The sequence below is a fragment of the Muntiacus reevesi genome, chromosome 1 (assembly GCF_963930625.1).
Source record: "Muntiacus reevesi chromosome 1, mMunRee1.1, whole genome shotgun sequence".
Classification (NCBI taxonomy): Eukaryota; Metazoa; Chordata; class Mammalia; order Artiodactyla; family Cervidae; genus Muntiacus; species Muntiacus reevesi.
The window spans coordinates 175,686,517-175,714,305 of NC_089249.1; the positions used below are offsets into that span (position 1 = coordinate 175,686,517).

Here is a 27,789-nt window from a genome sequence, read left to right on the forward strand (position 1 = left end):
TTACTCTTTCTTTTTAAGGATCTGTTGAATTTTGATGATCCACTGAATATTGAAGCTGCGGAACATCATTTGCGAGACAAGGTAAGCTATTCACAGAACATTCTAGGTTGATGTGTTTGGTGAAAATATACTTGTGTATGTGTGCGTGCACTCAGTTGTTATCTGGCTCTTTGTGACCCCACAGACTGTAGCCCACCAGGCTCCTCTGTCCATGGGATTCTCCAGACAAGAAAACTGCATGGGTTGCCATTTCCTTCTCCCGGGGATCTTCCCGACCCAGAGATCAAACCTGAATCTCCTGCATTGGCAGGCGGATTCTTTACCTGGTGCCACCTGGGAAGCCTAAAAAGAAAATTACTGCCCCTTGAGTAGATAAGGATGAAATAGAGAATGGTGGAACCCAGGTTTGGAGCTTAAAGCATTTATAATTGATGTGTTATAATCAACGTGCATGGTCTTAGGAAAGTGTTTGACCCCAGGTCAAACAGGAGTGTTCCTATATAAGGTGTGATTTCCTAGCAGAGTTCAGTGTGAGTGACTGACAACAGGCAACCCTTGCTTCAACTCATGACAGTGTAGGAATGCCGATAGGAGGATGGAGGCAGCCCTCTGCCCCCACACCACAGGCTTTGTCCTGCCTGCCCCAGGACCCATCCGTCTGCCCACAGCTCCACATGGGGCGAGGAAGCAGGGCCACCAAGAAGGGAGAAGACTCGCCAGGAGAGGGCAGAGCTCGGGACCTGAGCCCGGAGTTCCTGGCCTTCTCAGGCAGACTCAGACGGAGGAGCGGGAAGCTGCTCACCTTCTGGAGGGCCGTGGAGACCGGAGGGGACTCGGGCTCAGCCAGGGCACCTGTGCTCCCAGGGTCACACTGAGGGCAGGGCTGCCTGTGGGATCGTCACTCCACCCCGAGAGCTTTGGCCCCAGGAGCCAGTGGTACTGTGGGCTTCCAGGCACTGTGGACGTGACCTTGTGAGCTTGGCTGAAGGCAGCCAGGGCTTCCGTGCAGCCCGTGTTGGCTGTGGGCAGGGGGCTGGTGATGGTCTCCGAGCGCAGCCCTGGGCCACCTGGTGACAGTCACAGCTCTCCCCTTCCTCAGTACAGAGCCCGCCCCCACCTGCAGGGTGAATTCAGTGTGGTTCTGCCCCCTAGTGGCCCCTGTGGGGGCCTCCCGGTCACCAGTAGAGGGTGCACATGAGGCCCCGGGCTGTGTGTGTTCCTGGATGCGGGTGCCCCTGTGGGCAGCAGTGCGGGGAGGAGGGGGTATGGGAGCCCACCTTCAGCTCACACGCTGCCCCACCAAACGCGGGCAGGCCTTCTGAGGTGGACGAGCTCCAAGTCCCTCTTATGGCTCAGACAGCCCCAGGGCCCTACCCAGTGCTTGCAAGGCCAGGGAATTCTCCTAACCTTAGAGATACAGGACCTGGGACCTGGGCGTTGGCTCAGATGGGAGGTGCCTTTCCTGCCCAGGCTGGCCTGGGAGGGGCCTGCATGCATGCGGCCTTTTTACACCTGAGGGATCAGCCAGGAGCCAGGTAGCTTTTGTTTGTTGCCCAAGGAGGCGGCTCTGTTCAAGCCCCCCTCTCCTCTCTGGCAGAGTGGGCACCCTGATGGCCAACCACACCTGGGCCGTAGGTAGCAGGGTCCTGGGAAGGCAGATCTGGACACAAAGGGCTTTCCCAAGAGCAGCAGCCGGGACCGTTTGTCGTCCAGAGCCTTGACCTGACCCACGTGGGGACCTTGATCGCACTGGGCATCTCTCCCGTCTGCAGAACGAAGGGTCTTCAGTTCCCTTCCGCCCAGAGTGTCCCCACCCCGGCACCCCAGCACCTCGAGTGGCAGGGAGGCGGCACTCTGCCCGCGGGTTTCTGTGCGTCCTGCCACTTGGGGGCCGGGGGACAAGGCTGGGCCCTCCACACACTCCCCAGAGCTCACGGGGGCCCTTGGCTTGGGGGAGCCCCACTTGGCCCCAGAGAGTCGCTCCCAGTGACTCACGGCCCTGATCCCCGCCCCCGCAGGAGGACTTCCGGAATAAAGTGGAGGACTACATTAAGCGCTACGCCAGATGATACGGGGAGAGGACTGCAGGGCCGCGGACTGTGCGTGAGAAGATGGGCTCCACCCGCAACCAGAGGGAGCCTCTCCCCGGTCCTCAGCTCCCCTCAGTCCCGCCAGCTCATCAGAGTCCTGTGACCGTGTTGTCCTGAGGAAGAACCTCTTCACGACCGCCCATTGTAGCCGGAGAGTTCCACATAAATACAGCCAGAAAATGTGTCTGGGGTCCTAAAGAGTTGTCTGCTTACCTTAACATGTTTACTTTTTTGAAACTGTACTGTATAGGCTGTTGATGAGAATGAACTCAGCGTCGAGGCTAGAGCTGCTTCCCCCCTCCCCCGTCAGTCCCGCGCAGGTGATGCTCATGACGTGCTCAGTGTAGCCCGCAGATTGGCCGTCAGAAACCCGCTGCAAACTGTGATTGGTGCGAAGTCTCCTAGCTCCTCCCACCAATGTCGGCCCTGCCTAGGTGTCGTGAAGCTTCCCAGAATGCAGAGTCATTCACTGTAGATCTCTTACTGAAATGCGTATTTTATTTAATGTAAGTATATTTTGGAACAGATTTGTAATTTGTACAATTTAATGCTTTAATTATTTTTTTCTATTCTCATTTAGTTTGTATTTTCATTGTATAGAGCAGACAGATGTTGGGTCAAGCAACTATTGAGAAATACAAAGAAAATATGAAAGGCACAGTATTCATTGTGTCCAAATACACCAAGAATCTGTGTTTTAAAAAATCAGCTTGTTTCCAGGTTCAGATGGGGCAAAGGAACTTCGGGAGCCCTTGCAGCTAGATCTGGAAGATTTAAAAGAAAAGCAGGGAGCCCATCCTCATATGCTGCCTGGAGGACAAGGCTATAGCCCAGCCCACCCTGGGGCTTGGTGCTCCTGCGTGGTCACACACCTGTGAGCCAGTGTGCAAGGGAGCCTTATGTTCTGGGGCGGGGAGAGAGACCTCAGGCAGCAGCCTGAGGCCCTGACACCACCCCTGTGGCCCTCTGAGGTATTGGCATTCCCCTGCTCCCGGGTCCCTGAGTCTCGGGGGCGGGTCTCCTTGGTGGACTAGGAGTCACAAGCAGCACACTTCGGAGTAAGAACAGGGAAGAGAGGTGAGTGGCTTTACTCCGGCGTTAGACATTGGAATCCAGTGGTTTCCTCTGCTGCCTGCCTGACACACTCAGGTTTAACTGACAGCTTCCTCAGGTCTCTGGATGCCCCGTCTGCCATCTGCCCGGTGTGGTCGGTTCCTCTTAGTTTATAGCATCATCTCTGATTATGAGATCAGTCTGTCCAGGAAGGAATTGGGGTGACATTTCGCATTGGTCATTGGGAACCCTGCCCATTAGACAGAAGGCTGACCCAGCTACTGGGCCGCCATGTCTGGTGCACGGAGCAGGGGTGGGGGGTTGGGGGTGGCATCTCTGACCAGGCCTGTCAGGACAAGGGTCCTGGGAGAGGCACCCCAGTCACATACTTCTAACTGGAGCACAGTGTCACGGGAGCTCCCCCACAGACCACAGAGCCACCCTCTGCTAGGTGGGTCCGGAGAGCAGCAGCTGGCCGTCCACACGCCCCGGGGCACACTGCTCCCTGCCAGCTCCCGCCCGACTCCCTAGGTCACACCCCTAGCTGTCCAGGCAGCCTGCCTGGTGGTGCAGATGGAGGTGGAAGAAATGAAACATGGGTGATGCGGGGCAAAGACCGCTCGCTGGACAGTGTGAAAGGGATGAGGCTCCCTGTGGGTTCTGACACACACGTCTCTGCTCATCAGAGGTCAAGCAGTTCTTCAGCAGGGACACTCCCACGTTCTGGATCATCCCTTTCTGTCCAGTGGCCCGCCCTCAGAGGCACCTTGACCCCCCCCCCATCTTGTTAAAGAGCCCACCCACTTGGGCCCTCCCCGTGGCCCATGGTGCCATCCTGGGTGCCTGCCCAGTGGGCCCTGTGGCAGCTCTCGGTGGCTGTGGGACACTGACCTCCGGGACTTTTGCTTTGTTGGCGTCTTTTTCACACCCTTAGGCCACAGTAACATTTCTGGCCGTAGTTCCTGTGCCCGCCAACCCAGGACAGTGGGTGATGTCTGCTCTGCCAGGGGGTGGGGCTGCTGGGCCTCTGGGCACCCTGACTGCCCTGGAGCCAGCTGGGGTGGTGCCCTGTCCCCATGCCACTGCTACTTAGAACTGCACGTGTCAGCTGCGTGGTTTTCAGGCACACTTTACGTGGAGATGGCTCCAGGGTAGCCCTGTCAGGAGAAGCTCGCACTCCCCCCCCTTCCCTTGGACAGACTGCCTGCAAGCTGCCTCTGGGAGGAGCCAGGGCCAGCGTTACTCAGGTGCTGCGCACGGTCCTCCTGGCTGGGTCTCTCCCTGCAGCCTGGGACATCGCGTGTCCTGCGTGTGCTTTTCAGCTGCTGTGTCTGTGTTGTTGCCCAACGCCAGCCTCAGGGAGCAGGGTCTTGGGTAACTTCATGAGATGCCCTGCTTTACCCGCCCTCCTCTCCAAGCCCTGAAAGCCTCAGAGGCCTGCCTGTCTGACCTCAGGCACTCAGACTAAGATGGGTGGTGCACGTGCCTGGGTGGAGAAGTCTGCAGTACAAGATTTGTGGGAAGACTGTGCTATTCAGACTATTTGCAGTAGCTAACACTTTGAATGTCATCTTTGAAAGGAAGGCGTCCCTTCATATTTGCCAGTCTCAGTGTTCCATGCGTACTTTCCTCCGCCCTTGTTCCATTCCTGGGGACACACAGGAAGACTTCACAGCTCCAGGAGGTAGCAGGCCTTCCCCACCATGTGGCCACAACCAGGCTGGTCTCAGCAGAGTCCCAAGTCCACCCTCAGGACAACTGGTGGCAGAGGCAGCAGAAACAGATTGAACCGACCTGCTGGGCTCTGAAGCTTAGCAAAAACATCTCAGAGGCCAAATTCCCAGGCGGTGGTGACCACCATGATGTGTCATGAGTCTTCAGGGGACAAGCCTGGGTTGCTCTGTTACCCCCACCCTTCTTTCTTTAAAGAACTGCTGTGGGAAAAAAATTCCTGTTGCCATCGGACCTTTTGCTGATTTGATGATCAAATCAAGCAGAATTTTTTTCATATAAGAAGTCCAACAAGACATTAACCACCAACTGCAGGGTTCAGTTCAGTTCAGTCGCTCAGTCGTGTCCGACTCTTTGCGACCCCATGAATCGCAGCATGCCAGGCCTCCCTGTCCATCACCAACTTCTGGAGTTTACTCAAACTTAAGATCCTTTCACAGCGGCTACAGTCTGTTCCAGGGTCATTTCACGTCCATCCACTTAAAAATGTTTAATCTTGGAAAGTCAGGTTTGCTACAAGTTCATTTTCTTCATAAAGTGTGTGTAGTAAAATGCTATTGATAGATAGTAAAATAATGTTTTCCTTTTCCTTTGCCAAAGAACTTGGAAAATGGGGAAACCGGTCACACCTATCCTTCCCTGCTCCTACAGCCCTGCCTCAAACAAATCCAGCAGATTGGAGGGGCCAGTTCAGAGGAATCCACATCACCTGCTGAAGTTCTCGCTCATGCCCTGGGGTTCCACGGGTTACCAAAGTGACTTACAGAAAGAATTGTGGTTGGGCAAATGTTCTTCAAAAAATCCAGATATGGAGGCATTTGGGGACCTTGCACTGTTGAGAATATCTGTTTCCTTGTGTCAAGCTGTATAAAGAACTGAATTATCTCTTTTTTAAAATCCATCTTAGGGCTCTTTGACTTTGATCACCAGTCACGCTGGGCCAGAGTTCTTCCAGTAAATTCACTGGTGTTTTGGTTGTCTTTTTTTAACTTATGGGCAGTTATAAGAAATCATCGGTGTTGCAAGAGTTCCCAGTGCTGGAGGAGAGACTACGGACAAGCCTGTGCTCTGCACACCGGGCCAGATGGTGGTCGGGGGCCCGGGGAAGGGTTGGCCTCCCCACAGCTCATGGCCAGGGATGCTCTCTCCTGCGCGACCCCGGGGAGGCCCTGCAGTCACTCCCACAGGCCACTCGTGGTGCTTGATGGTGAAAGATCATTTTACTTAACCATTCATGATCTGACACCTCTTTCTGAAACGTATTCCGGGACTTCCTTGGTGCTCCAGTGGTGATGACTCCACACTCCCAGTGCAGGGGGCCTGGGTTCAATCCCTGGTCAGGGAACTAGATCCCACATGCTGCAACTAAAGGTCCTGCATGCCGCAATGAAGTTCAGAGATCCCACGTGCTGCAGCTAGGACCCAGTGCAGCCAAATAAAAAAATAAAAATAGAATTTACTCCAACGTCAATAGCCCTGTTCATCTGCGTCCTCCCGTCCCCTCACCTGGATGAGGGTGGGTGCCATGAGCTGGGTGCAGCACTCGGGAAGAGCCTTGCTTCCTGCTCCCACACGGCTTCGTCCTCAAGTTAAGAGTCTGAGAAATGATGCCCGTGTCCCAGGTGAGCGCAGTGTCACTGCCACGTGCCTGGCGGGACCAGTGACCGAGGTGTGACACAGACCGCAGTCCCCGCACAGCAGCAGCGGGGTGGGGGGCCAGCCGCACACCTGCTGAGACCGGAGCAGACATGGGGCAGCCCTCGGCGCTTCCTACAGCCTTCCCAAGCCACGTCTTCCCACACCTCCAGAGGAGGCACCGACCTGGCACCCGGAGCCCGCGGCCCGGGTGGAGGGTTGAGGACCTCCTGGAGCTGTGAAGTCTTCCTGTGTGTCCCCAGGAATGGAACAAGGGCGGAGGAAAGTACGCATGGATGTGATTTGATGTAGTTTTCCTCACGTTCTTGTGCTTTGAAGTTGTTGACCTGGTATCTGTGGGCTTAGAGCGTTTATCAACTTGGAAATCTTTTAGTAATTAAATCTTCAAATAATTTTCTTTCTCCCCTGCTCCTTTGGGAACTCCAGTTACAAGTTTATTGGGCTGCATGAAGTTTGCCCACAGCTCACCACTGTGGAGCCCGCGGCCACTGGGCCTGTCTTCCCTGCCAGCCGCTGCACCCAGGACCCCAGCTTTCCTGCCGCAGGGAGGCCCGTCCACCCCCAGCCTCAGCGTCCCTCCTGGGGCTTCCTTCTGGATTCAGTTCAGGTGGTGCCCCCGTGCGGCCGGTCTCACAGGCCGGTGGACAGTCCTGCGGTGTCCTCACCTCGCCTAGGCTTCCAGAAGCACCAGGGGAGGTCTGCACCTGCCTGCATGTCTATTTCTGCCTGTCCGGGCATCGGTCAGCGCCTGGAGCACAGGGCCTCGTCTTCGCCGCTAGCAGTGACTGAGTCAGTTCTTACAAGTAGGTGCAGCGGGAACTTGAGAGCACGAGTCTGCCAGAGGCAAGCCTGCTCAGGACAGGCCCCTGCCTGGGGCGGGAAACGCTGGCCAGCCCAGCCCACCCGGGCTGACAGACCCCCCCCCCTCCCCCCCACCCCTCAGTGACAGGCGCTGCGTCTCAAGTTTGCTTTGCTTGAGTAAATGGGCCTCTGGAAAAATACTGCTGAGAAAGAAGGAATAATATCCAGCAGACTTGGGATAAACATGATGTTGGGAACCAAGTGTAGGATTTAAAGAAACTTTTCCAGGGAGCAAAAAGATCCACATGCTTAGGAAAATGCACCTTTGACCCCAAATCAAAAAGTTCTAAGGTGACCTAGTGGTTAAAAATCCACTTACCAGTGCATGGGACACAGGTTCAATCCCCAATCTGGGAATAGTCTACACGCAGCAGAGCCACTCAACCTTTGCCCCACAAATGCCGAGCCAGCGCTCCAGGGCCCACAGACCACAGCTACTGAAGCTTGCACGCCTAGAGCCACTGCTCCACAGGAGAAGCCGCTGCAGTGAGAAGTCTGCACACTGCAACAGCAGCGTCCGCTCGCTGCAACTAGAGAAAGCCCACATGCAGCAAGGAAGACCCAGCCCAGCCCCAAACTAGATTTTAAAAAAGTAATAATAAACGCACAATGGTGCAGGGCCGGATCGTTGCCGGGAAAACAGATCAATGATGTGGAGACAAACTTGGTGAACTCTCCAGGAAAGGACAATAAAGAGACAAAGGTCATCTGTAGAGAGGGTAACAGGGCAGAGGGGGCTCGTGCACTGGCTAAGATGGATTAACGTCCTCGGTGCCAGGAACCGGGACAAAGGTCAAAAATACACTCTTTACCATAAAGCACAGTATCTCAGTCATTAGGGAATACAAGCAGGGCTGTTTCACACCCATGAAGACAGCTAAGATAAAATGTAAAAAACAGACATTAGGTGTTGCTGGGGATGCTGAGAAATTGGAATCCTCATACACTGCAGATGAGAATGGCAAATGGGGCAGCTCCTTTTAAAAACATTCTGGAAGTTCTTCAGGCTACATATACAGGAACCACACTGAGACTTCCCTGGTGGCCCAGTGGTGAAGAATGTGCCTGTCAATGCAGGGGTCTCGGGTTCGATCCCTGGTTGGGGAACTAAGATCCCACATGCCAAGGGGCAACAAAGTCTGTACAGCAACCACTGAGCCTGCAGCTCTAGAGGCTGAGCACAGCAACTAGAGAAAGCCCATGCACCGCAACAAAGACTATTTATCATCGTCAAAAATTGGATACAGGGTAAATGCTCGTCAAGTGATGAATGGGAAAATGAAATGTGGAATCCCCGGGGAAAGGAACAGTGAACATCAACAAAGAGGAATTACTTATACGATGCTACAACATGGGTTGAAACCTTGAAAACAGTATCCTAACTGAAAGAAGTTAGACACAAAAGGTCACATGCTTTATGATTCCATTTATATGAAATACCCAGACAAGGCAAATCTATAGAGATAGAAAGTAGCTAGTTGTTGCTAGGGCTGTGGGGAAGAGGAAATGAGTACAGTGTTTCTTGTTGGGGGTGATGAAAATGTGCTGGGATTAGATGTATTTAGTTGCATAACCTATGAATACTATACACTTTAAAAGGGTTAATTTTATGGTATATGGATCTATCTCTTTTTAAACATTATGAAGAAATTAAGGTGTAATACTGGAAAATGTTCAAATTATCCACAGGAAAACAAACAAAGAGTTGAGAACCAGATGAAACAAATAAATAATAAAATGGTAGATTTAAGATTTATTACCACTTAATAATTATATGTAAATGGTCTAATACACTAAAAGACAAAGATTTGCAGAGTGGATTACTCTGGTTTGGGGAGATGTTACCATTGTGGAAAACTGAGTAAAGGACTTCGCATCATTTTTACAACTGCATGTAAACCTATAAGGGTCCCAATAAAATTTTTAAGTAAACTATACACCCAGCACCCAAGAAGGTAAAATTTACAATGCCTAGTATACAACACAAAACTTCAAGGTATGCAAGAAGCAAGTAAATAACATCCATGGTCAGAGGGAAGGAAAAAATCAGTCTATAGAAACAGAGTCTTACCAAATATGATAGCATTAATAGATTAAAAAGTTAAAACAACTCAAGATGATCAAGAAAAGACTACTCATGTTAAGGAGAGATGTGGAAAATATAAGACACAAATTCAATTTTCTGAAGAAAAACAGACATGATGAAATGTATACTGGATGGGTTTAACAACAGGTTACATATTGCTGAAGAAAAGATTTATGAAGTTGAAGACAGCAATAAGAAAATGAAAACTGGTGGGTGGCAGTACATCTAAGGAAAAAACACTCAGAACTTGGGTGAGCTGTGGGCAAACTTCATGCAGCCCAATAAACTTGTAACTGGAGTTCCCAAAGGAGCAAGGGAGAAAGAAAATTATTTGAAGATTTAATTACTAAAAGATTTCCAAGTTGATAAACGCTCCAAGCCCACAGATACCAGGTCAACAACTTCAAAGCACAAGAACGTGAGGAAAACTACATCAAATCACATTCTACATTGCTTAAAATCAGTACCAGAGCAAAAATATTAAAAGCAGTCAAGAAATAAAGACACATAATGTATAAAGGAACGTAAAAAAGGGTGATTGCAGGTTTCCCGTTGGAAAGAATGTGAGCAAGGAAACAGTGGAGAAAAAAAACTTTATTGAAAGAAAAATCTCAAGTGAGAATTCTGTATCTGGGGAAGGTATCAAAGCTGAAGGCAAAATAAAGATGTTTCTCATACATACAAAATCTGAAAGTCATGCCAGCAGATGAACACTGCAAGGAACTTTGAACAAAGTCCTCAGACATGATATCAAGTGGGAATATAGAACCACAGAAGGGTTACACTAAGTTGACGCTTAGGCCAGATGTGGCTCCCAGTTGGACTGGCCAGTGCATTGTAGGGTGGTTAACGCATATATGGCCTTACGAGCTATTAACAGATCCCAGAAGCACTGACCACAGTGATGACAGCCAATGTTTTAGACATTGTTAAATGTCCCCTGGAGGGGAAAAAACCACTCCTGGTTGAGAATCACTTTTCATATTTTACATCTCTTGTGTTTTTGACCAATTATCTGAGAGAATTCCTCTGCTTAGGCATTTAATGCATTAATTCACTCTTTATGCCTGTTCTATTCAGCCTATTTTTGATTTTGATTTTTTCAAAAACTGACTTCATTTTTCAGAGCAGTTTTAAAGGTTCCCAGAGAAATTGAGCAGAACAGAGTTCCCATATCACCCTATGCCCTACATGTCTAACCTCCTCTACTACTGACATCACACAGATGTAAGGCATTTGTCACAACTGCTGAACCTACACGGAAACATCACTGTCATTCACAATCCCTAGTTGACACTGGGGTCCACTCTTGGTGTCTGACATTATATGAGTTTCCACAAACGTATGATGACATGCATCTATTGTTATACTATCACGTACAGTGGTTTTACTGCCCTAAACATTCTCTGTGCTCTGCCTGTTCATGCTCGCCTGACTCCCTATCCCTGGCAACTCTATTGAGTGTTTCTCACGCTTTCTTTTTTAAAATTTTAATTTGTGTGTGACTGTGGCAGGCCCTAACCTCGGTCCAAGGCTGGGGTTGCCTCACGCAGGCTCTCCCACTGCGGCACATGGGCTCAGCAGTTGCAGAGCTTGGCCCCAGTGGCTCCAGTTTGCGTGGGATCCTAGTTTCCCCACCAGCGATCAGACTCACATCCCCCGCATTGCAAGGCGGATTCTTAACCACCACACCACCGAGGAAGTCCCCTCTATTGAGTTTTTAAATCTCAATTATTATAGTTTCCATCCAGTTGGTTTTTTTAACTGTTGCTTTTTCTTACGACTGCCTTTTTAAAGAAACAAGATGCTCCCTTGACTTTCCTTAAAGGGGACGACAGAGGATGAGATGGTTGGATGGCATCACCGACTCGATGGACATGAGTTTGAGAAAGTTCTGGGAGTTGGTGATGGACACGAAAGCCTGAGTGAGCTGCAGTCCATGGGGTCACAAAGAGTTGGACACGACTGAGTGACTGAACTGACTCCTTGGAGACCTTTCCTCTCTGAGGACTTACTCTGCTCTATGACTTTTTCCCCTTAGGTATAAGCTCTGTTTGCTGCATTTACTATTTCACTGCCACAGAGATGGCATTTCCTCAAATATTTGATCTTTACTGGGCACTGATTTCATAATTATCCTCTGCAGGCATCTGCTGCGTGTGTGATCAGCCCACTCGGAATCATGTGGCTGCTACTGCTTTTAGGAAGAGTGGAGTCCAGGCCATGGTCCTGAGTGTGGGGCACTCTCACCTCTTGACTCCACCACTACCGTCGATGTATCCACCTGGAAAAACAAACCCTCTAACTGCTGCCTAACTGGTCCAAGGAGGGCTGGATCAGTCCACTTGTGGGTAGTCCCTGGCCCCTCCAGCTCCCATCCTGACAGCCTTCCATACAGATACAGAGAATGAAACCTGCACCCCACCTGTCAACTTCCCCACCCACCTCTGCTCTTAACCTCCTACCTGCTCACTGCCTCCAGGACTTTTTACCTCTTCATCTTCAGCCTTCTTGTTAGCTGCCTTCCTTCAGCCCCTTCATCCTGTGCCCCTTCTTACCTCCTTCCTCAGCCTTCTGAAGAGCTGGCTACATCCTCCACCTCTTCCTGTCTCCTTGCTTCCTCAGTGCTGCACTCTCACCCTCCCCCACTGCTCTCCTGAAATTCCTTTCACAAAATCATGAGTATCTCCTGCCTGTTAGATACAGTAGACACTTCAGACTTCCTCTCAACTACTACCTGTGCTCTTGACACTCTTCATTCTGTTTCCTCTTCTTTTCACTGGCCCTGAGCTTCTGTATGTCTATTTGCTTCTTAAATTTTCATGTGCCTTTTGCTCCAGACTGCATTTGGCAAGACATGAGCTCGGTTTGCATGCAGGAATGAAAGGAAATAAAGAATCCAGAAAGGAAAGAGGCTTGCTGAGCTGCAAAAGACAACTTCTGGACCCTGCCAGGAGATAACATTGAACAAGTCTACAAAAATCCAACTAAAATTCAATTTCTTGGCAAAGCACCCCTGCGTTCAATTCTGGCTCCATTCCTCCCCGTGCGAACGTGGGCAAGATGCTGGCCTTTCCTCTACCTGAACGTCCTCGCGTGTAAGGTGGAGCTGCCAGATACCCACCGGATAAAGGTGATGCCAAGACGAAACTAGTGAACACACGAAAGGCGCCTGGAATACCGCCTGGCACACGCTCGGCGCTCAAACTCAGAAACTGTTAACTTGCCAAAAGGGCAAGAGACGGTGGGCGGCTCGTTAGCATTCAGGAATCTGCATCTCGCCCTCTCACCGCTTTTGCAACCGACTCACGTTACGGTCGGCGGCATGCACGAACACTAGACACTCCCATCCGACAGGTCGTGCTCCGCCGGCCTGGGCGCCTTCCCGTCCGGGTACCGGCGCTACTCCTCCCCTCGCTCCCGCGTGCTTGGCGGCGCCCCCGCGGCCTAGGCCCTCCAGACGCCCTGCCCCGCGCCCCGGGCGGTGTCCCACGGGTCTCGCCTGGTCCCTCAGACCCACCCTTGCGAGACGAGCCCGAAGTCACCCGCGCAGAGGGTCGGGTCACCGAGGAGGCGAAAGGTACGGCCTACCGGCCTCGGCTGACGGCGGCTCCAGCTCCAGCCGAGCGGACTTAAGCGGACCGGCGACTGGAGCCCCGCCGGCCCGGGTCGGGCACCTCCTCCTAGGGCGCCGCCGCCGTGACCACGCCTCCACGGCGCGCTTGAAGCCCCGCCCCCAGCCTGTCTCTTCAGAGCGCGCGTCAGGGGGCCCTGTCTCCCCGCGAAGCGCCCCTTCTTGCGCGCCTCGCCCGCCCGCGCGCCGCCGACGTGACCACGCCCCCGTGACGCGCTTGAAGCCCCGCCCCAGCCCGTCTCCTCAGCGCGCGCGACCGGGGTCCCCACCTCCCCGCGGAGCGCCGCTGCAGCGCGAGGATTGGCCGAAGCTGTGCGACTCAGCCAATCCGCACGGTCCCGGCGCCCGCGGCCCCGCCCCCTCCCGGCGGCGCTCCGAACCGTGACAGGCTCCGCCGGTTTGGGCCTCGCCTGAGGGGGCTGGCTGGCTGGAAGCGGGCCGCGGTGGGGTCAGGATGGAGGCGGCTGGGGCGCGGAGCAGGGACGCGCGGGGTCGAGCGGAGAAGAGCCCGCCCGAGAGGTGCGCTCCTTGAGGGGAAGGTGGGGAGAGCCGTCGGCGCGCTCCTCCAAGAAGCCCTCCAGGCGCCGCGTGGCGGTGGCGGCGGCTGCGGGTGGTCATTCCACGAGGGGCGGTGGGCCGCCGGCCGCTCTCGGCGGAACGGGGCTTTCCTAGGGAGCGGGGCATCAGCTGGCCGGTCACTCCCGCGCGGGAGGGTCCGTGCAGGATGCGACGATGACCGCCGGGAGGACGAGCGGCGCAACGGCGGGGCCTGGGAAGGGCTCCGGAGAGGTGACGCTCGGGCCGAAAACCCCAGGGACACTCAGGAGTCCGCAGCACGGGTTCTAGGAACGAGCCCGCGCGGTCCCGGGAGGCGGGGACCGTAGGGCCTGGGGCAGCTGTCCACCGGCAGGATCCGGGGAAGACCTTGGGGCGTATTGTCACTGCGATGATGCTCCTGGAAGTTTGAGCAGATTTAATTTAATTATAAGGGAAGTGATGTAATTTAATTACATTATAGGTTGCTGTTGTATATTTTACAGGACTCCTGGCCGCTTGGTAGGGAGTCAGGGTTTGCAGCAATCAGGAAAACCCGTTAGGAATCTTTTGCAATCATCTGGGAGGCAGAGGTGGTGTGGACCTCAGCGGGCGCAGGCGTGGCGGAGAAGCGAAAGTACCTGACAAAACCTGCCCGACTTGCTGATGCTTGCTCGAAGCAGGGTGTGGGGGTGAGGAAAGGAGTCGGGGGGGTGGGAGTGTTAAAAAGGAAGCTCCCAGGCGTGAGCAGCTGGCAGAGTGGGGAGCAAGACTGGGAGATACCTCAGTCCACCGATGCTGGGACCTTCTTCCTCTGGGTGTGGTGGGGGCTGGCGGGAAATTCTTTGGGTGTGTTTGACAGAGTCTTCATTCCTGAATCCAGGAATTTGTTAAATACTTTCGCGGGGGAGGGGGTAATCCTCTCTACCGAATGTGAGAAATGGGTTTGTATCTTTAACATTTGGGTCTAGGCCTAAATCTGACTGCTCTTTCTTTCGGTTTCATTTGTCTGGGCCGGAGAAAAGGGAGCTAAGTAGGAAAACGTACTGACTGAAGGCAGAGATTCACGATACCTTTTCATTTTTCAGTTATGAATCTAACAAAGTTTACTTTTCCCATGCAATATTGATAACACTTTAAAGAAACAGCACATACTGGGGCAGAGTAATCTACGATGGGTTCGTCTGAAATTCAAGCTGTGAATTAACTCAGCCAAGCAGAAGATTCAAGAGCTGTGGTTCACTAGTAGTTTGAGGAACTTCAAAATACTTACCGGAAGTGAGAGCAGAGTTAGGGACACAAGCAGATTTAATTCTCAGCAGCAGGGATTCCTAATCCTAGGGTGGTCAAGGAATGCTGGTCAGATTTCCCAAGCCCCAAAGCCCTGTACTTGGGCATCTTAGAGACAAAATGTTGCATTCAAACACTCCATGGATTTTTAAAAATGTGTTTAGCAGCCACTGTTGGTAATTCTGTTTGAATTTTCATGTGAATTGGCTTGAACACTATTGTTGACTTAAAAATCAGGTAAAATAATGAATAGTATCTGACAGGATTGTCTGCTATATACATTCATGAACGTTTCTGAGATTTTTAAGAAATTTTTATTGGAGTTGATTTTCAGTACTGTGTTAGTTTCAGATGTACAGCAAAGTGAATCAGTTATATGTATACCTGTGTCCATTCCTGTTTTTTAAGGTTCTTTTCCAATATAAGCCATTACAGAGTATTAAGTAGAGTTCCCTGTGCTTGAAAGTTTTTGATTCTGATAAATATATATATATATATATATATATATATATATATATATATACACACACACAGGTAAATTTCACCTAGGAATCTTTCAGGGGCTGCGCACTTTCTTATGACATTTGTCACCTTATATGTCAAGCTCCTACTGTGTACCAGCCGTTGTCCTCAGTGTTGGCGACACACCTGGGAGAAATATGGGAGCTCGTGGAGCTGCTGTTCAGTCACATTCTATCAAGGCAGAGAATTAACAAGGGGCAAGACTCGTGTGTTAGATGATGGGGTGCTGCGGAGAAGCAGGGGGACACAGAGCCCTGGGGAGGAGGGCAGGGGTGGCTGCAGTTTCATTTAGAAACTAGCCTCATGAGGTCAAGTTGGAGCAAAGACCTAAAAAGTAAGGCAATGGTGGAGGGCATCGTCATTGCAGGCAAAGAAAACAGAAAATGCAAAGAGAGAAGTCCCTGAGACTGCAGTGCAGGGGACATAGGGGCCGTGAGAGGAACCGTGGGAGCCTAGGTTACCCGAGCCTCACGGCCATCACAGACACCACCGGGAAATACAGGAAAACTGCCAGTGAAGTGGTGAAGTTCAAATACCAGGGGAAAAGCCCTCAGGAATGTGTGACTCCCTGGGCCTGCAAGGTTCCCCCCTTGCATTAGAAGGAAGCAGCATGGGATGGAAAGAAGCTCTGGAAGTTTAAGTAGACAGTCTCCCAGCAGTGATAAAGGAAACTAGCAAATACTCCTCCTCCTATAAGCTACTTCAGTCATGTCCGACTCTCTGTAATGCTACAAACTGTAGCCCACCAGGCTCCTCTGCCCATGGGATTCTCCAGACGAGAACGCTAGATAATCAGAAATCATGTATACATTTTCCAAAAGTGATGCAGATGTGGGCATTCCTAAGCACACAGTGTAATTGCAGAAAAGCCCCCAACCTTCACATTGTTTGCTCCTGCTGACGACATAGACTGAGTGCAGCTGTTTTTCCACATTTCATTTTCTTGTCCTGAAGAGGCACGTCTTTGTTTTCTCTCCAGCAGGAAAGTGTATATGGACTATAATGCAACCACCCCCTTGGAGCCAGAAGTGATCGAGGCCATGACAGAGGCCATGCGGGAAGCCTGGGGAAATCCCAGTAGCTCTTACCCAGCAGGTAATTCTAGAAGACATGCCCAGATCTGAGATGAGGGGCAGGGGCATTGTTGCAGGAACTCTACACAATATGGCATGACTCGGTTTTGAGTGGATTTTCTGTTAACTGCATGTCTTTAGCTGTAATTCTGGATAGTTTTTTTTTTTTTTTCCTGAAAAGACCAAATTTGAGCTTTGTTGATACCATAATCTTTCATCTTTAACGTGCTCTCCTGTCCCCCTTTCCCAGATGAAAAAGATGTCGTATTAAGAGCTGCTTGTAGGGCACCTCCCTGGTGGTCCACTGGTTAAGATTCTGTGCTCCCAATGCAGGGGGGCATGGGTTTGATCCCTGGTCAGGGAACTGAGACCCTGTTTGCTGCAAGGCCCAATCGAAAAAAAAAAAGTTTGTAATAACAGTACTTACTAAGACCCTGTCACGTATCTGTCTCTGTCAATCCTTACAAAATTTACAAACTAGATCTTTTACATAATCAGGATCACATAGAATCCTGGCCTCCTTTTTTAAAAATAAAAATTACTTTAAAGTTCTTTCAGTTTAGTTTAGTCGCTCAGTCACGTCCAACTCTTTGCGACCCCATGGACTGCAGCACGCCAGGCTTCCCTGTCCATAACCAACTCCTGGAGCTTACTCAAACTCATGTCCATCGAGTTGGGGATGCCATCCAACCATCTCATCCTCTGTCGTCCCCTTCTCCTCATGCCTTCAATCCTTCCCAGCATCAGGGTCTTTTCCAATGACTCCATTCTTCACATCAGATGGCCTAAGTATTGGAGTTTCAGCTTCAGCATCAGTCCTCGCAATGAATATTCAGGATTGACTGGTTGGATCTCCTTGCAGTCCGAGGGACTCTCAAGAGTCTTCTCTAACACCACAGTTCAAAAGCATCAATTCTTTGGCACTCAGCTTTCGTTACAGTCCAACTCTCACATCCATACATGACTACTGGAAAAACCATAGCTTTTATTAGATGGACCTTTGTTGGCAAAGTAATGTCTCTGCTTTTTAGAATGCTGTCTAGGTTGGTCATTACTTTTCTTCCAAGAAGCAAGCATCTGTTAATTTCATAGCTGCAGTCACCATCTGCGGTGATTTTGGAGCCCCCCAAAAATAAAATCTGGCACTGTTTCCATTGTTTCCTCATCTATTTGCCATAAAGTGATGGGTCTGGATGCCATGATCTTAGTTTTCTGAATGTTGAGTTTTAAGCCAACTTTTTACTCTCCTCTTTTACTTTCATCAAGAGGTTCTTTAGTTCTTCACTTTCTGCCATAAGGGTGGTATCATCTGCATATCTGAGGTTATTGATATTTCTCCCGGCAATCTTGATTCCAGCATGTGCTTCATCCAGTCTGGCATTTCTTATGATGTGCTCTGCATATATGTTAAATAAGCAGGGTGACAATTTACAGCATTAATGTATTCCTTTCCTGATTTGGAACCAATTAGTTGTTCCATGCTGTTGCTTCTTGACCTGCATATAGATTTCTCAGGAGGCAGATCAGGTGGTCTGGTATTCTCATCTCTAAGAATTTTCCACAGTCTGTTGGAAATATGTTTCTCATTTATTGTTGATTCCATGTAGAGCTTTAAGTTAGAGGTTCTGCAAAATAATTTGCTTTAGATCAGTAGTTACTTGACTGAGTCACATTTTATTTTGCAGATGGTGAGCTGAAGCTGTGCCTTCTTATTTAAAGTTTTATCAGGGATGCATGCTGTGTGCGTGCTAAGTTGCTCAGGTGTGTCCGACTCTTTGTGACCCCATGGACTATAGCCTGCCACGCTCCTCGGTTCATGGGATAGGGCTTAACAATTGTTGTTGTTCAGCTGCTATGTCCAACTCTTTGTGACCCCATGGACTGATGGACTATACACTATGCAGTCTGTGGAATTCTCCAGGTCAGAATACTGGAGTGGGTTGCCATTCCCGTCTCCAGGGGATCTTCCCAACCCAGGGATGGAACCCAGGTCTCCGGCATTGCAGGTGGATTCTTCACCAGCTGAGCCACAAGGGAAGCCCAAGAATACTGGAGTGTATAGCCTATCCCTTCTCCAGCGGATCTTCCCGACCCAGGAATTGAATCAGGATCTCCTGCATTACAGGCAGATTCTTTACCAGCTGAGCTATCAGGGAAGCCACTGTCTCCCAGAGTTTGTTCAGACTCATGTCCATTGAGTCGGTGATGCTCTCTAACCAGCTCATCCTCTGCTGTCCCCTTCTCCTTTTGCCTTCAGTCTTTCCCACCATCAGGGTTTTTTCCATTGAGTCGGCTCTTTGCATCAGGTGGCAACAGTATTGGAGCTTCAGCTTCAGCATCAGTCCCTCCAGTGAATATTCAGGGTTGGTTTCCTTTAGAATTGACTTAGCAGTGTTGTTTTAGTCACTAAGTCATGTCCGACTCTTTGCAACCCCATGGACTGTAGCCGGCCAGGCTCCTCAGTCCATGAAATTTTTCAGGCAAGAGTACTGGAGTGGGTTGCTGTTTCATTTTGCAGGAGATCTTCCTGACCAAGGGATGGAACCTGGGTCTCCTGCATTGGCAGACAGGTTCTTTACTGCTGAGCCACCAGGGAAGCCTCTGACTTAGCAATACTTGTGTACAGATTTACAGGCTTCTGTGGGTTTTCAGGTCCATTTGCTTAGTAATCTTGGTAACTAAAAGCCTTTTCAAAATTAGATAGTAGTCATTCATTAACTTCATTGTTGGTTTATTTTGTACATGTATTCTGGTTAATCTTTTGGACTTTGCCTTGTAGCTAATCTTCCTCTAGAGAAACTGAACTTTCTGACGCATAAAACTGGAGAATGTGGAAAACAATTGAGCACTAATAAAAAGCATTTGTCATGAAAAAGTTTAGGAATAACCCTCAGGAAGAGGCTCTCGTCCTGCCCTGTGAGCGGTGGGCATTTTCTGTGTTTGTATAAACATGGAATCTTACCAGTTTTTCATCTGGCTTCTTTTGGTCAGCATAGTTACCTTGAGACTGACCTGTGTGATTGTCAGCAGCTGGTCTGTCTCATGTTCTCATCTGCTGATGGGTGTGTGAGCCGTTCCCGGTTCTTGGCAATTGTAAATGACACTGCTGTGAATGTCGATGTACGAGTCATGGTCATCGCCTCTTTTTTCTTGGGTAAACAATATTTATACCATAAACACCTAGGAGTGGAATGGTGGGATCGGATGGGAAGTGGAGGTTAGACTTCTTAAGAAACCGCTGCCCTCTCTCCAAAACGCTTGTACCATTTTGTGTTCCCACTGGCGTGATGAGAGTTGCATTTCCTCCACAACCTCCTGATCACTTGGACTGGCCAGTCTTTTCATTTTAGCTGTTCTAATAGGCACATGACGGTAGAGAGGTAGCCCCACGAATCCTTACATAGAAGGGTCTCCAAGACTTTGTCGATAAGTGGAAGGGGGAGTTTTTGCAAACCAGTATGTAAATTATGAAACCCAGTTCTGAAAAGGGAAAAGAAAAGAAACGCTTAGACAAAGTTCTGTCAGTGGGTCGAAAAAGGCTGCAGGCTGCCGCACACCACATGGGCCACAGGATTGCTGTGGGGAGGGAAGGTGGGGTAGGCAGAGGACCAGCCCAGCAGCTCCTCTGAGGGGCGGCTCCTCTGAGGGGCTTCTCGGCTCCTCTGAGGGGCTTCTCGACAGAATCCTGGGGCAGGATGGGGAGGGAGCGGGTGGACAGGCTGAGAGGCATGCCCGAGGGCTCACGGTGTCTGCGGTGCTCCTGCCCATGTTGACTGACGCTGATCACAGTCTTTCAAGTATCCCTAATTGAACTGACTGGGTCTCCTAAACACTGCAGACTTTCCTAACTTGTAATGAAAACTTAATGCAGGAGTCTTAGGGAGTGTGGGATGACTTCGTATATGTATTTTTACCACATCTTTTTACATTTCTATCTTTGTGTGTGTTTTCTATTTACATATTTATTATAGCGGTACCTGCTCAAAAAAGTATTTTTATAAATAAGACTGAATGGTCAAAAGGTCTGGAGGCTACTGGTCTGTAGTTGAAGTATGAATGGTCATGGACATCTCCAGAATTCCTACCCTGAGCCCTTCTTTCTCCACCACGTGAAGCTCAGTTCCTGCTTCCTGCTCTCCCGTGAAACTAGGGGTAGCTGGGCTCCGAGCCCAGGTTTGGAAGCAAATGGGTCTCTGGGGCAGTGACCTCTCTAGTGACTGAGGGGACCTGCACTATGACATATGGTGCTGGACTTTGTGTTGAGCAGTCATGGGTTCTGTTTCTGCTTATTTTTGTTGTTTTGCAGCATGATCTATTACTCCACCCTTTCCTTCTCCCATTTTCCCGAATGGGAAGCAGGGCAGATGGCCACAGATCCTCTCCTGTAGCGTCGGGTAAGAAGAAAGCCACTCTCAGAATTTTAGGGCTCCGGCCTCCTCCCCCAGCTGTCTCTAGCTCCTCCCAAGTTCTTTGAGTCTCAGTAGTTTCCCCTGATTTGCTGTCCCTTCGCCACATGATATCTAGGCTGTCACTCATGTTAGTGAACACGTGTTGTCCTGGAACTGCACACTAAGCCATCCTGCTCCCTCATGTCTGGTCGCTCCTTTAAATGTGTGTTGATTGGATTTGGTGCAGCCAAGTTACTGAATTTCCACTTTGGTTCCTCCAGGTAGGAAGGCCAAGGAGATTATCAACACAGCCCGGGAGAACCTCGCCAAGATGATAGGTGGGCAGCCTCAGGACGTGATCTTCACTTCGGGGGGCACTGAGGTAAACAGTTCGAAGTTTTATGTTCTTTTAGCTGTCAGTTATTTTAAAAAAAGTATGAGGTGGTGCCCTCTTGATATTATTGTCTTTTAAAGAGTAATGCTTTGTCCTGGTATTTTGCAAATTAGCCTGATATTATTAGGCAGTATTTATCCTGTAAGTAAATTCCAGGGGGCTGATAGGATATTTGTTACCTAACGTATGAATTAACTTGCTTTGCATTGCTGTCTCAATAAAGAGAGTGTCTCCTTCATTTTGCCCTGGAATCATTCCTTTATATCCCTAAGTTTACCTTATTAAGAGGTTTGCAGTCAGAATGGCCATCATCAAAACATCTATTAACAACAAATACTGGGGAGGGTATGGAGAAAAGGGAGCCCTCCTACATGGTTGGTAGGAATGTAAATTGATGCAGCCACTATGGAGAACAGTATGTGTGTGCTTAGTCACTCGGTCATGTCCAACTCTTTGGGACCCCATGGACTGTAGCCCGCTAGGCTCTTCTGTCCATAGAATTCTCCAGGCAAGAATACTGGAGTGGGTAACCATTCCCTTCTCCAGAAGATCTTCCTAACCCAGGGATTAAACCCAGGTCTCTTACATTGCAGGTGGATTCTTTACCATCTGAGCTACCAGGGAAGCCCTATGGAGGTACCTTAAAAGTTAAAAATAGAGTTCCCATATGATTCAGCAATCCCACTCCTGGGGATATACCCAGAAAAGATGAAAACCCTAATTCAAAAAGATATGTGCACCCTAGTGTTCATAGCAGCACTATTTACAATAGCCAAGACATGGAAGCAACCTAAATGTCCATCAACAGATGAGTGAATAAAGAAGATGTGGTACATATATATGATACATGCTGAGGGAAGCAACTCAGAGAAAGACAAGTATTATATGACATCTCTTGTACAGGGAATCTTTTTTAAAAAATGATACAAGTGAACTGATTTATAAAAGAGAAGTGGACTCTCAGACTTAGAAAAGAAGCCATGGTTACCAAGGGGAAGCGGGGCAAGGAGAGAGAAATTAGGAATTTGGGGTTAACATATATACACCACTACATATAAAACAGATAAACAACCAAGACCTGTGCACAGCATAGGCAGCTATATTCAGTGTCCGGTAATAACTTGTATGGAAAAGAATCTGAGAAAGAATGTGTGTGTGACAGAACCACTGCTGTACACCTGAAACTGACACAACATTGTAAATCAACCATGCTCCGATTAAAAAGGAAAAATGAGTGTGAGGTTTGACCCATTTGAAAGGTATTCCTTTTTAAATTGATAGAAGATTCTCAATGACGGTTTGATGGCATCTAGGCCTCTACTCAGTCAGTCTTACCATCTCATTTCCGGAAAGGAAGGTCCCTCACATGTGATGTTACTGTCCATATTTAAAAAAAAAGAATCTGTAGCTAGATTATTAGTAAATTTAACAAAGTTATTAGATTAAAAAAAAAATCAAGTGTATTTTTATGTACCGTCAACCGCACATATTTATCAGAGTACCAAAAAATATCAAATACTTAGGAAATAAATCTAGTAAAAAAGATTTTGTAAACCACTCCCACCCCAATACATATACACATTGGGAAAGGAATAGAATTTATTACCGAGAGCCTTCAAAGAAGTTCTGAATAACAGAGCGTATATCATGTTCACAGAGGAGAAGGCTCAGTATAACTGTGTCACCTCTTTAGGTCTATGGATTCAGTGCAACGTCGGTCAGAATTCTGACTCCTTTTTTCATGGCGCCTCACCACATGGAAATACAAAATGCCAAGAATAGCCAAGACTTCTTGAAGATTAAGAATGCAGTGAATTGCTCTATGAATTAAGACAGACGGTCTTAGGGCAATGAGAGACACTGGGCCAGAAACAGGGCCGTACCTGAACGGGCCCCTGTCATGTGGCGAACCCTGGCCCTTGTGACTCTGAAGAGTGATAGATTTCCTAAATAAAATACAGAAACCTTTAGCTATAAAAGATTGATAAATTCTCCCATCACCACAAAACAAACTGTAGGTCATCAGTGAACCCTGAAGGAAATCAGAAGACCAGCCAGGCATTGGGAGATGTTTGCCGCAAGTAACTGACAAAAGACTCGCATCCAGAATATACCTGCAGACAACCCAGTAGAAAATGGGCAAGAGACGTTAAACCCTGCACCAAGGAGACGCCCCTGTGGTTTCTACATGGGAAAAGGTTCTTAGCTTCATAATTGGTCAGGATCAAAGGTAAACAAGCAACATGGGTGCCTCTGCCCACCTGTCAGGATGGAAGAAGCAAGAGGTCCAATGGCAGGAGGTATCGAGCACAGGGCAGATGGGGGCGCAGGCTGGAAACCACGCTGGAAGGCGGGCGGGCACCGCCTGGCAAAGCTGAGGCCATGTTGCCCTGTCAGCCAGCTGCTCCGCTCGGGGACATGCCCGAGAAGAATGGGGCATGTGGACACCAGGGGCAGGTGGGACCGCTCATGGCGCCTTCGTGACAGCTGGAGACTAGGGATCACCCACACGTCCCTCCAAACAGCACGGACGGGTGCTCACGTCTCTGGGGCAGTCCCAGGTGGAGGGTACCAGGCGGTGCCCTGCGGCAGCCGGAGGACTCCCAGGTGCCGCTCAGAGGGTGCCAGCCTGAGACTAGCTGACCCCAGCCGGGGGGGCCGGGTTAGGGGCGCGGGGCGCTGACAGGCCCCTGGGCTGTGACCACCCCCGCACACCGGGTCCAGACTCCTGATGGCCCGCATGGAGCCGTCTTGATCTCGTCTGGGGCCAGGTGCCAAGCAGCCTGTTGGTCTGAGGGCATGCAGTGCATTTTCAGTTGTGACCAGCTGGTTCCCACAGAGGCTGCTGCATTCCCAGCGCCTCTAGCAGCTCTCACCTGAGGTGTGCAGCCCCCGAGGGCCCCCCTTTCTGGACCAGGAATCACTGTGTGGGCAGCAGTGTTCTCAGAAGGGGATGGGATTCTATAAAGAACCACCCGCCACTCAGAGAAGCGCATCCAAGCTGTCCATCCTGACCCTCTCCTCCCTATCACCCAGGTTGATGCGTCTCGGGTCTTGGGGTCCCTGCATCGGCTGCCTCGTTCTCCCCCAGGGCTCCCTATTTACATGATCAGAGCCTTTGCCGTCCCCGCCAGGTGACAGTGTGCAGGCTTCTTCGCCACCGAGCAAGCACAGCCCCCACCTTCCCGCAGGTGGTGCCTTCGGATACCTGAATAGGTTGGATGTTCAGTTGAGAAAAAGACCAGTTCAGTTCAATTCCATTCATATGAAGGTCCAAAGGAGGCAAAATAAGCAAAATTGGTTAGAAATGCTAACACAGGAAGGAAATATGTAAAGACAAGCAGGAAAATGATTACTATATAAATCAGGGTGGCAGTTAGCTGCGGTGGGGGAGGTGGTGATTGAGAGCAAGTGGGGGGGGGGTCCCTAAGTGGGGGCTGTGTTTTTTTGTCTTGATTCAGGTTACTGTTATTCAGATGTTCACTGTCATACTTTCTCATTAAACTTACATTTCTGTGCTCTTCTGTGCATATGTAAAATTTAATAACAAGAGTGAAGTGAAAGTCGCTCAGTTGTGTCCAACTCTTTGCGACCCCTTGGACTATACCGTCCATGGAATTCTACAGGCCAGAATACTGGAGTGGGTAGCTGTTCCCGTCTCCAGGGGATCTTCCCAACCCAGGGATTGAACCCAGGTCTCCTGCATTGCAGGTAAATTCTTTACCAGCTGAGCTACCAGGGAAGCCCAAGAATCTTGGAGTGGGTAGCCTATCCCTTCCCCAGCGGATCTTCCCAAGCCAGGAATCAAACCGGGGTCTCCTGCATTGCAGGCAGATTCTTTACCAGCTAAGCTACCAGGGAAGCCCATATATAATAATAATGAGAACAATAATAATAATACTGTTATAATAATAATAAGAGAAAAAGATTTAACACAAAAATCTCCCACCCCATCTCCTCAGTTATCCACTTCCTGTCCCTACAGGAGACCAGTACTGTTAGTTTCTGTCGAGTCCTGCAGAGACAGTCTTTGCCTTAAATGCAGCTAAAGAGAAAGGGAAGTCGCTCAGTCGTGCTTGACTCTTTGCGACCCCATGGACAGTAGCCTGCACCAAGCTCCTCCATCCATGGGATCTTCTAGGCAAGAATACTGGAGTGGGTTGCCATTTCCTTCTCCAGGGAATCTCCCCGACCCAGGGACCGAAGCCAGGTCTCCCGCATTGTAGACAGACACTTAACCGTCTGAGCTACCAGGGAAGTCCAAATGCAGCTAAAGGTGTAGATAATTCTTATCTTCTCTCCTTCCTTTTTTACCTCTTCAAGGAAGGATGTGGCGGGGAGGGGTGTATGTGTGAATGTGTATGTGTCTTGCCCTTTTTATAGAGACTGTAGGATGCTGCATCCAGTGCATGCTACCTTCTTTCATTTAACAAGTGCCTTTGAGATCTTTGGCATCAGCCTGTGGAGTGGTCCCTCGATGCTGTTACATCTGCTTGGTGTCCACCTAACAATGTGTAATTATTTACCAAGCCCCCTTATTGATAGACATTGAGGCTTCTAAGATTTTGCTGCTTCATCTTTGTACATTTGATCAACTTCACGTCCATCGCTTTGCTTCTATGCAAGCGCAGCTGTAGGATCAAGTCCAGGAAGTAGATCTCCTGGGTCAGAGGGCTTATTTGATGAATGCACCAGGTGGCCCTTAACAGGGGTTATGCCAGTTCACACTCCCACCAGCGATGGGTGCCTGGGCAAAATATGCTTTTTTAACAGATTTAGAAAATTTTAAATGTATAATGTTGCTTAACAGCAGTAACAAAAATCAGAATCCACCAGAAGTGAATTCTGACATTTCTGAAAGTTGAAAACCCCCAGATCTTTGTAGTTGGGTCTTTCAGAAGGCGCAGCTCAGGACCTGAATTTCTTTGAGACCATTTTTTCCCACGTTAGCCACAAAAGAAACTACAAATGAGAGCTATTGTTACTCAACGGCTCCCCTTGGGTGGTTATTATAAGTAACCTTTCCGCTCTGTCTCTGCAGTCAAATAATTTAGTAATCCAGTCCGTGGTGAAGCACTTCCACAAAGTCCACGCCGCCAACGGGGACACAGGCGGGCGTCCCAGCCCAGTGGACGGGGCTCTGCCCCACATCATCACCTGCACCGTGGAGCACGACTCCATCCGCCTGCCACTGGAGCACCTGGGGGAGGAGCACGTGGCCGGTGAGTGACCGCTGACCGACCCGGGAGCCGAGTGAACCACCTGCCCTCCCACACCCGCCCACCGGGCTGTGCTGCAGTACGACGCTTACACGGCCTGTGCTTCTTCCAGATTTTCCCTGAGGGACGAATGGATGATCAGTGTGTGGAACCGGTCATTTATCACCGAATGATACATAGACTCTTGTATATGATCACTCACACACACACACACACACATACACCATGATAATCATTGTGTGGAACAGGTCATTTATCATCAAATGATGCATAGATTCTTGTGTATGATCACACACAGACATACACATCACGATAATCAGTATGTGGAACTGGTTATTTATCACCGAATGATACATAGACTCTTGTGTGTGATCTCACACACACACACACACACACCCCACCATAATCAGTATGTGGAACTGGTCATTTGTCACCCAAATGATGCATAGACTCTTGTGTATGATCACACACAGACACACACACACCATGATAATCAGTGTGTGGAACTGGTCATTGATCACCAAATGATACATAGACTCGCGTATGATACACACACACACACACACACACACACACACCATGATAATCAGTATGTGGAACTGGTCATTTATCACCGATTGATACATAGACTCTTGTGTGTGATCTCACACACACACACACACACACACACACCCATGATTATCAGTGTGTGGAACTGGTCATTTATCATCAAATGATGCATAGACTCTTGTGTGTGATCACACACACACACACACACACACACACACACACACACACCCATGATTATCAGTGTGTGGAACTGGTCATTTATCATCAAATGATGCATAGACTCTTGTGTGTGATCACACACACACATACACACACCACCTCCTGGTTGCCAACTTGCTTACTCTCCCGTAGTCCAGTGCCTCATAAGACCTGAAGACCTGGAAAGAATTACCAGTTTGCCCAATCCAGAGCCCAGCTCACCATGAACTCTGTGTTCTTTAAATGGTATGGTGGTAGTTTACTCACTCAGTCATGTCCAGCTCTTTGCATCCCCGTGGACTGTCTTACCAGGCTCCTCTCTCTCTAGGCAAGAATACTGGAATGGATTGCCATTTCCTCCTCCAGGGGATTTTCCTGACCCAGGGATCAAATTCGCATCTGCTGCATCGCAGGCAGATTCTTTACCACCGAGCCACCCGGGAAGCCCCTTGTGTATGATAAGTAAATGCATATTTAGTAGCACGCCTATGAACGCTAACTCGTGCTTCTC

The 27,789-nt window shown here is 49.6% G+C and overlaps 2 protein-coding genes across 8 annotated transcripts in view; both read left to right on the plus strand.

The window, feature by feature from the left end:
- The window catches only part of UBE2F (ubiquitin conjugating enzyme E2 F (putative)), a 46,746-nt gene extending 40,975 nt beyond the window's left edge, over window positions 1–5,771 (plus strand). For 2 of the 3 annotated variants that reach the window (XM_065917158.1, XM_065917159.1), the window contains 2 exons: window positions 19–81; window positions 2,019–3,876. In XM_065917158.1, coding sequence (XP_065773230.1) covers window positions 19–81; window positions 2,019–2,069 — 114 coding nt within the window. In that variant the 3' untranslated portion in view covers window positions 2,070–3,876. Of the gene's footprint in view, window positions 1–18; window positions 82–2,018; window positions 3,877–5,474 lie in introns of those variants that run through there. The other variant, XR_010660822.1, reaches the window with a different exon arrangement.
- A 7,710-nt stretch (window positions 5,772–13,481) lies between these two features.
- SCLY (selenocysteine lyase) overlaps window positions 13,482–27,789 on the plus strand; it is a 31,208-nt gene continuing 16,900 nt past the window's right edge. For 4 of the 5 annotated variants that reach the window (XM_065917162.1, XM_065917160.1, XM_065917164.1 and 1 more), the window contains exons 1-4: window positions 13,482–13,630; window positions 16,437–16,552; window positions 21,200–21,300; window positions 26,354–26,534. In XM_065917162.1, coding sequence (XP_065773234.1) covers window positions 13,566–13,630; window positions 16,437–16,552; window positions 21,200–21,300; window positions 26,354–26,534 — 463 coding nt within the window. In that variant the 5' untranslated portion in view covers window positions 13,482–13,565. The remainder of the gene's footprint in view (window positions 13,631–16,436; window positions 16,553–21,199; window positions 21,301–26,353; window positions 26,535–27,789) is intronic. The other variant, XM_065917161.1, reaches the window with a different exon arrangement.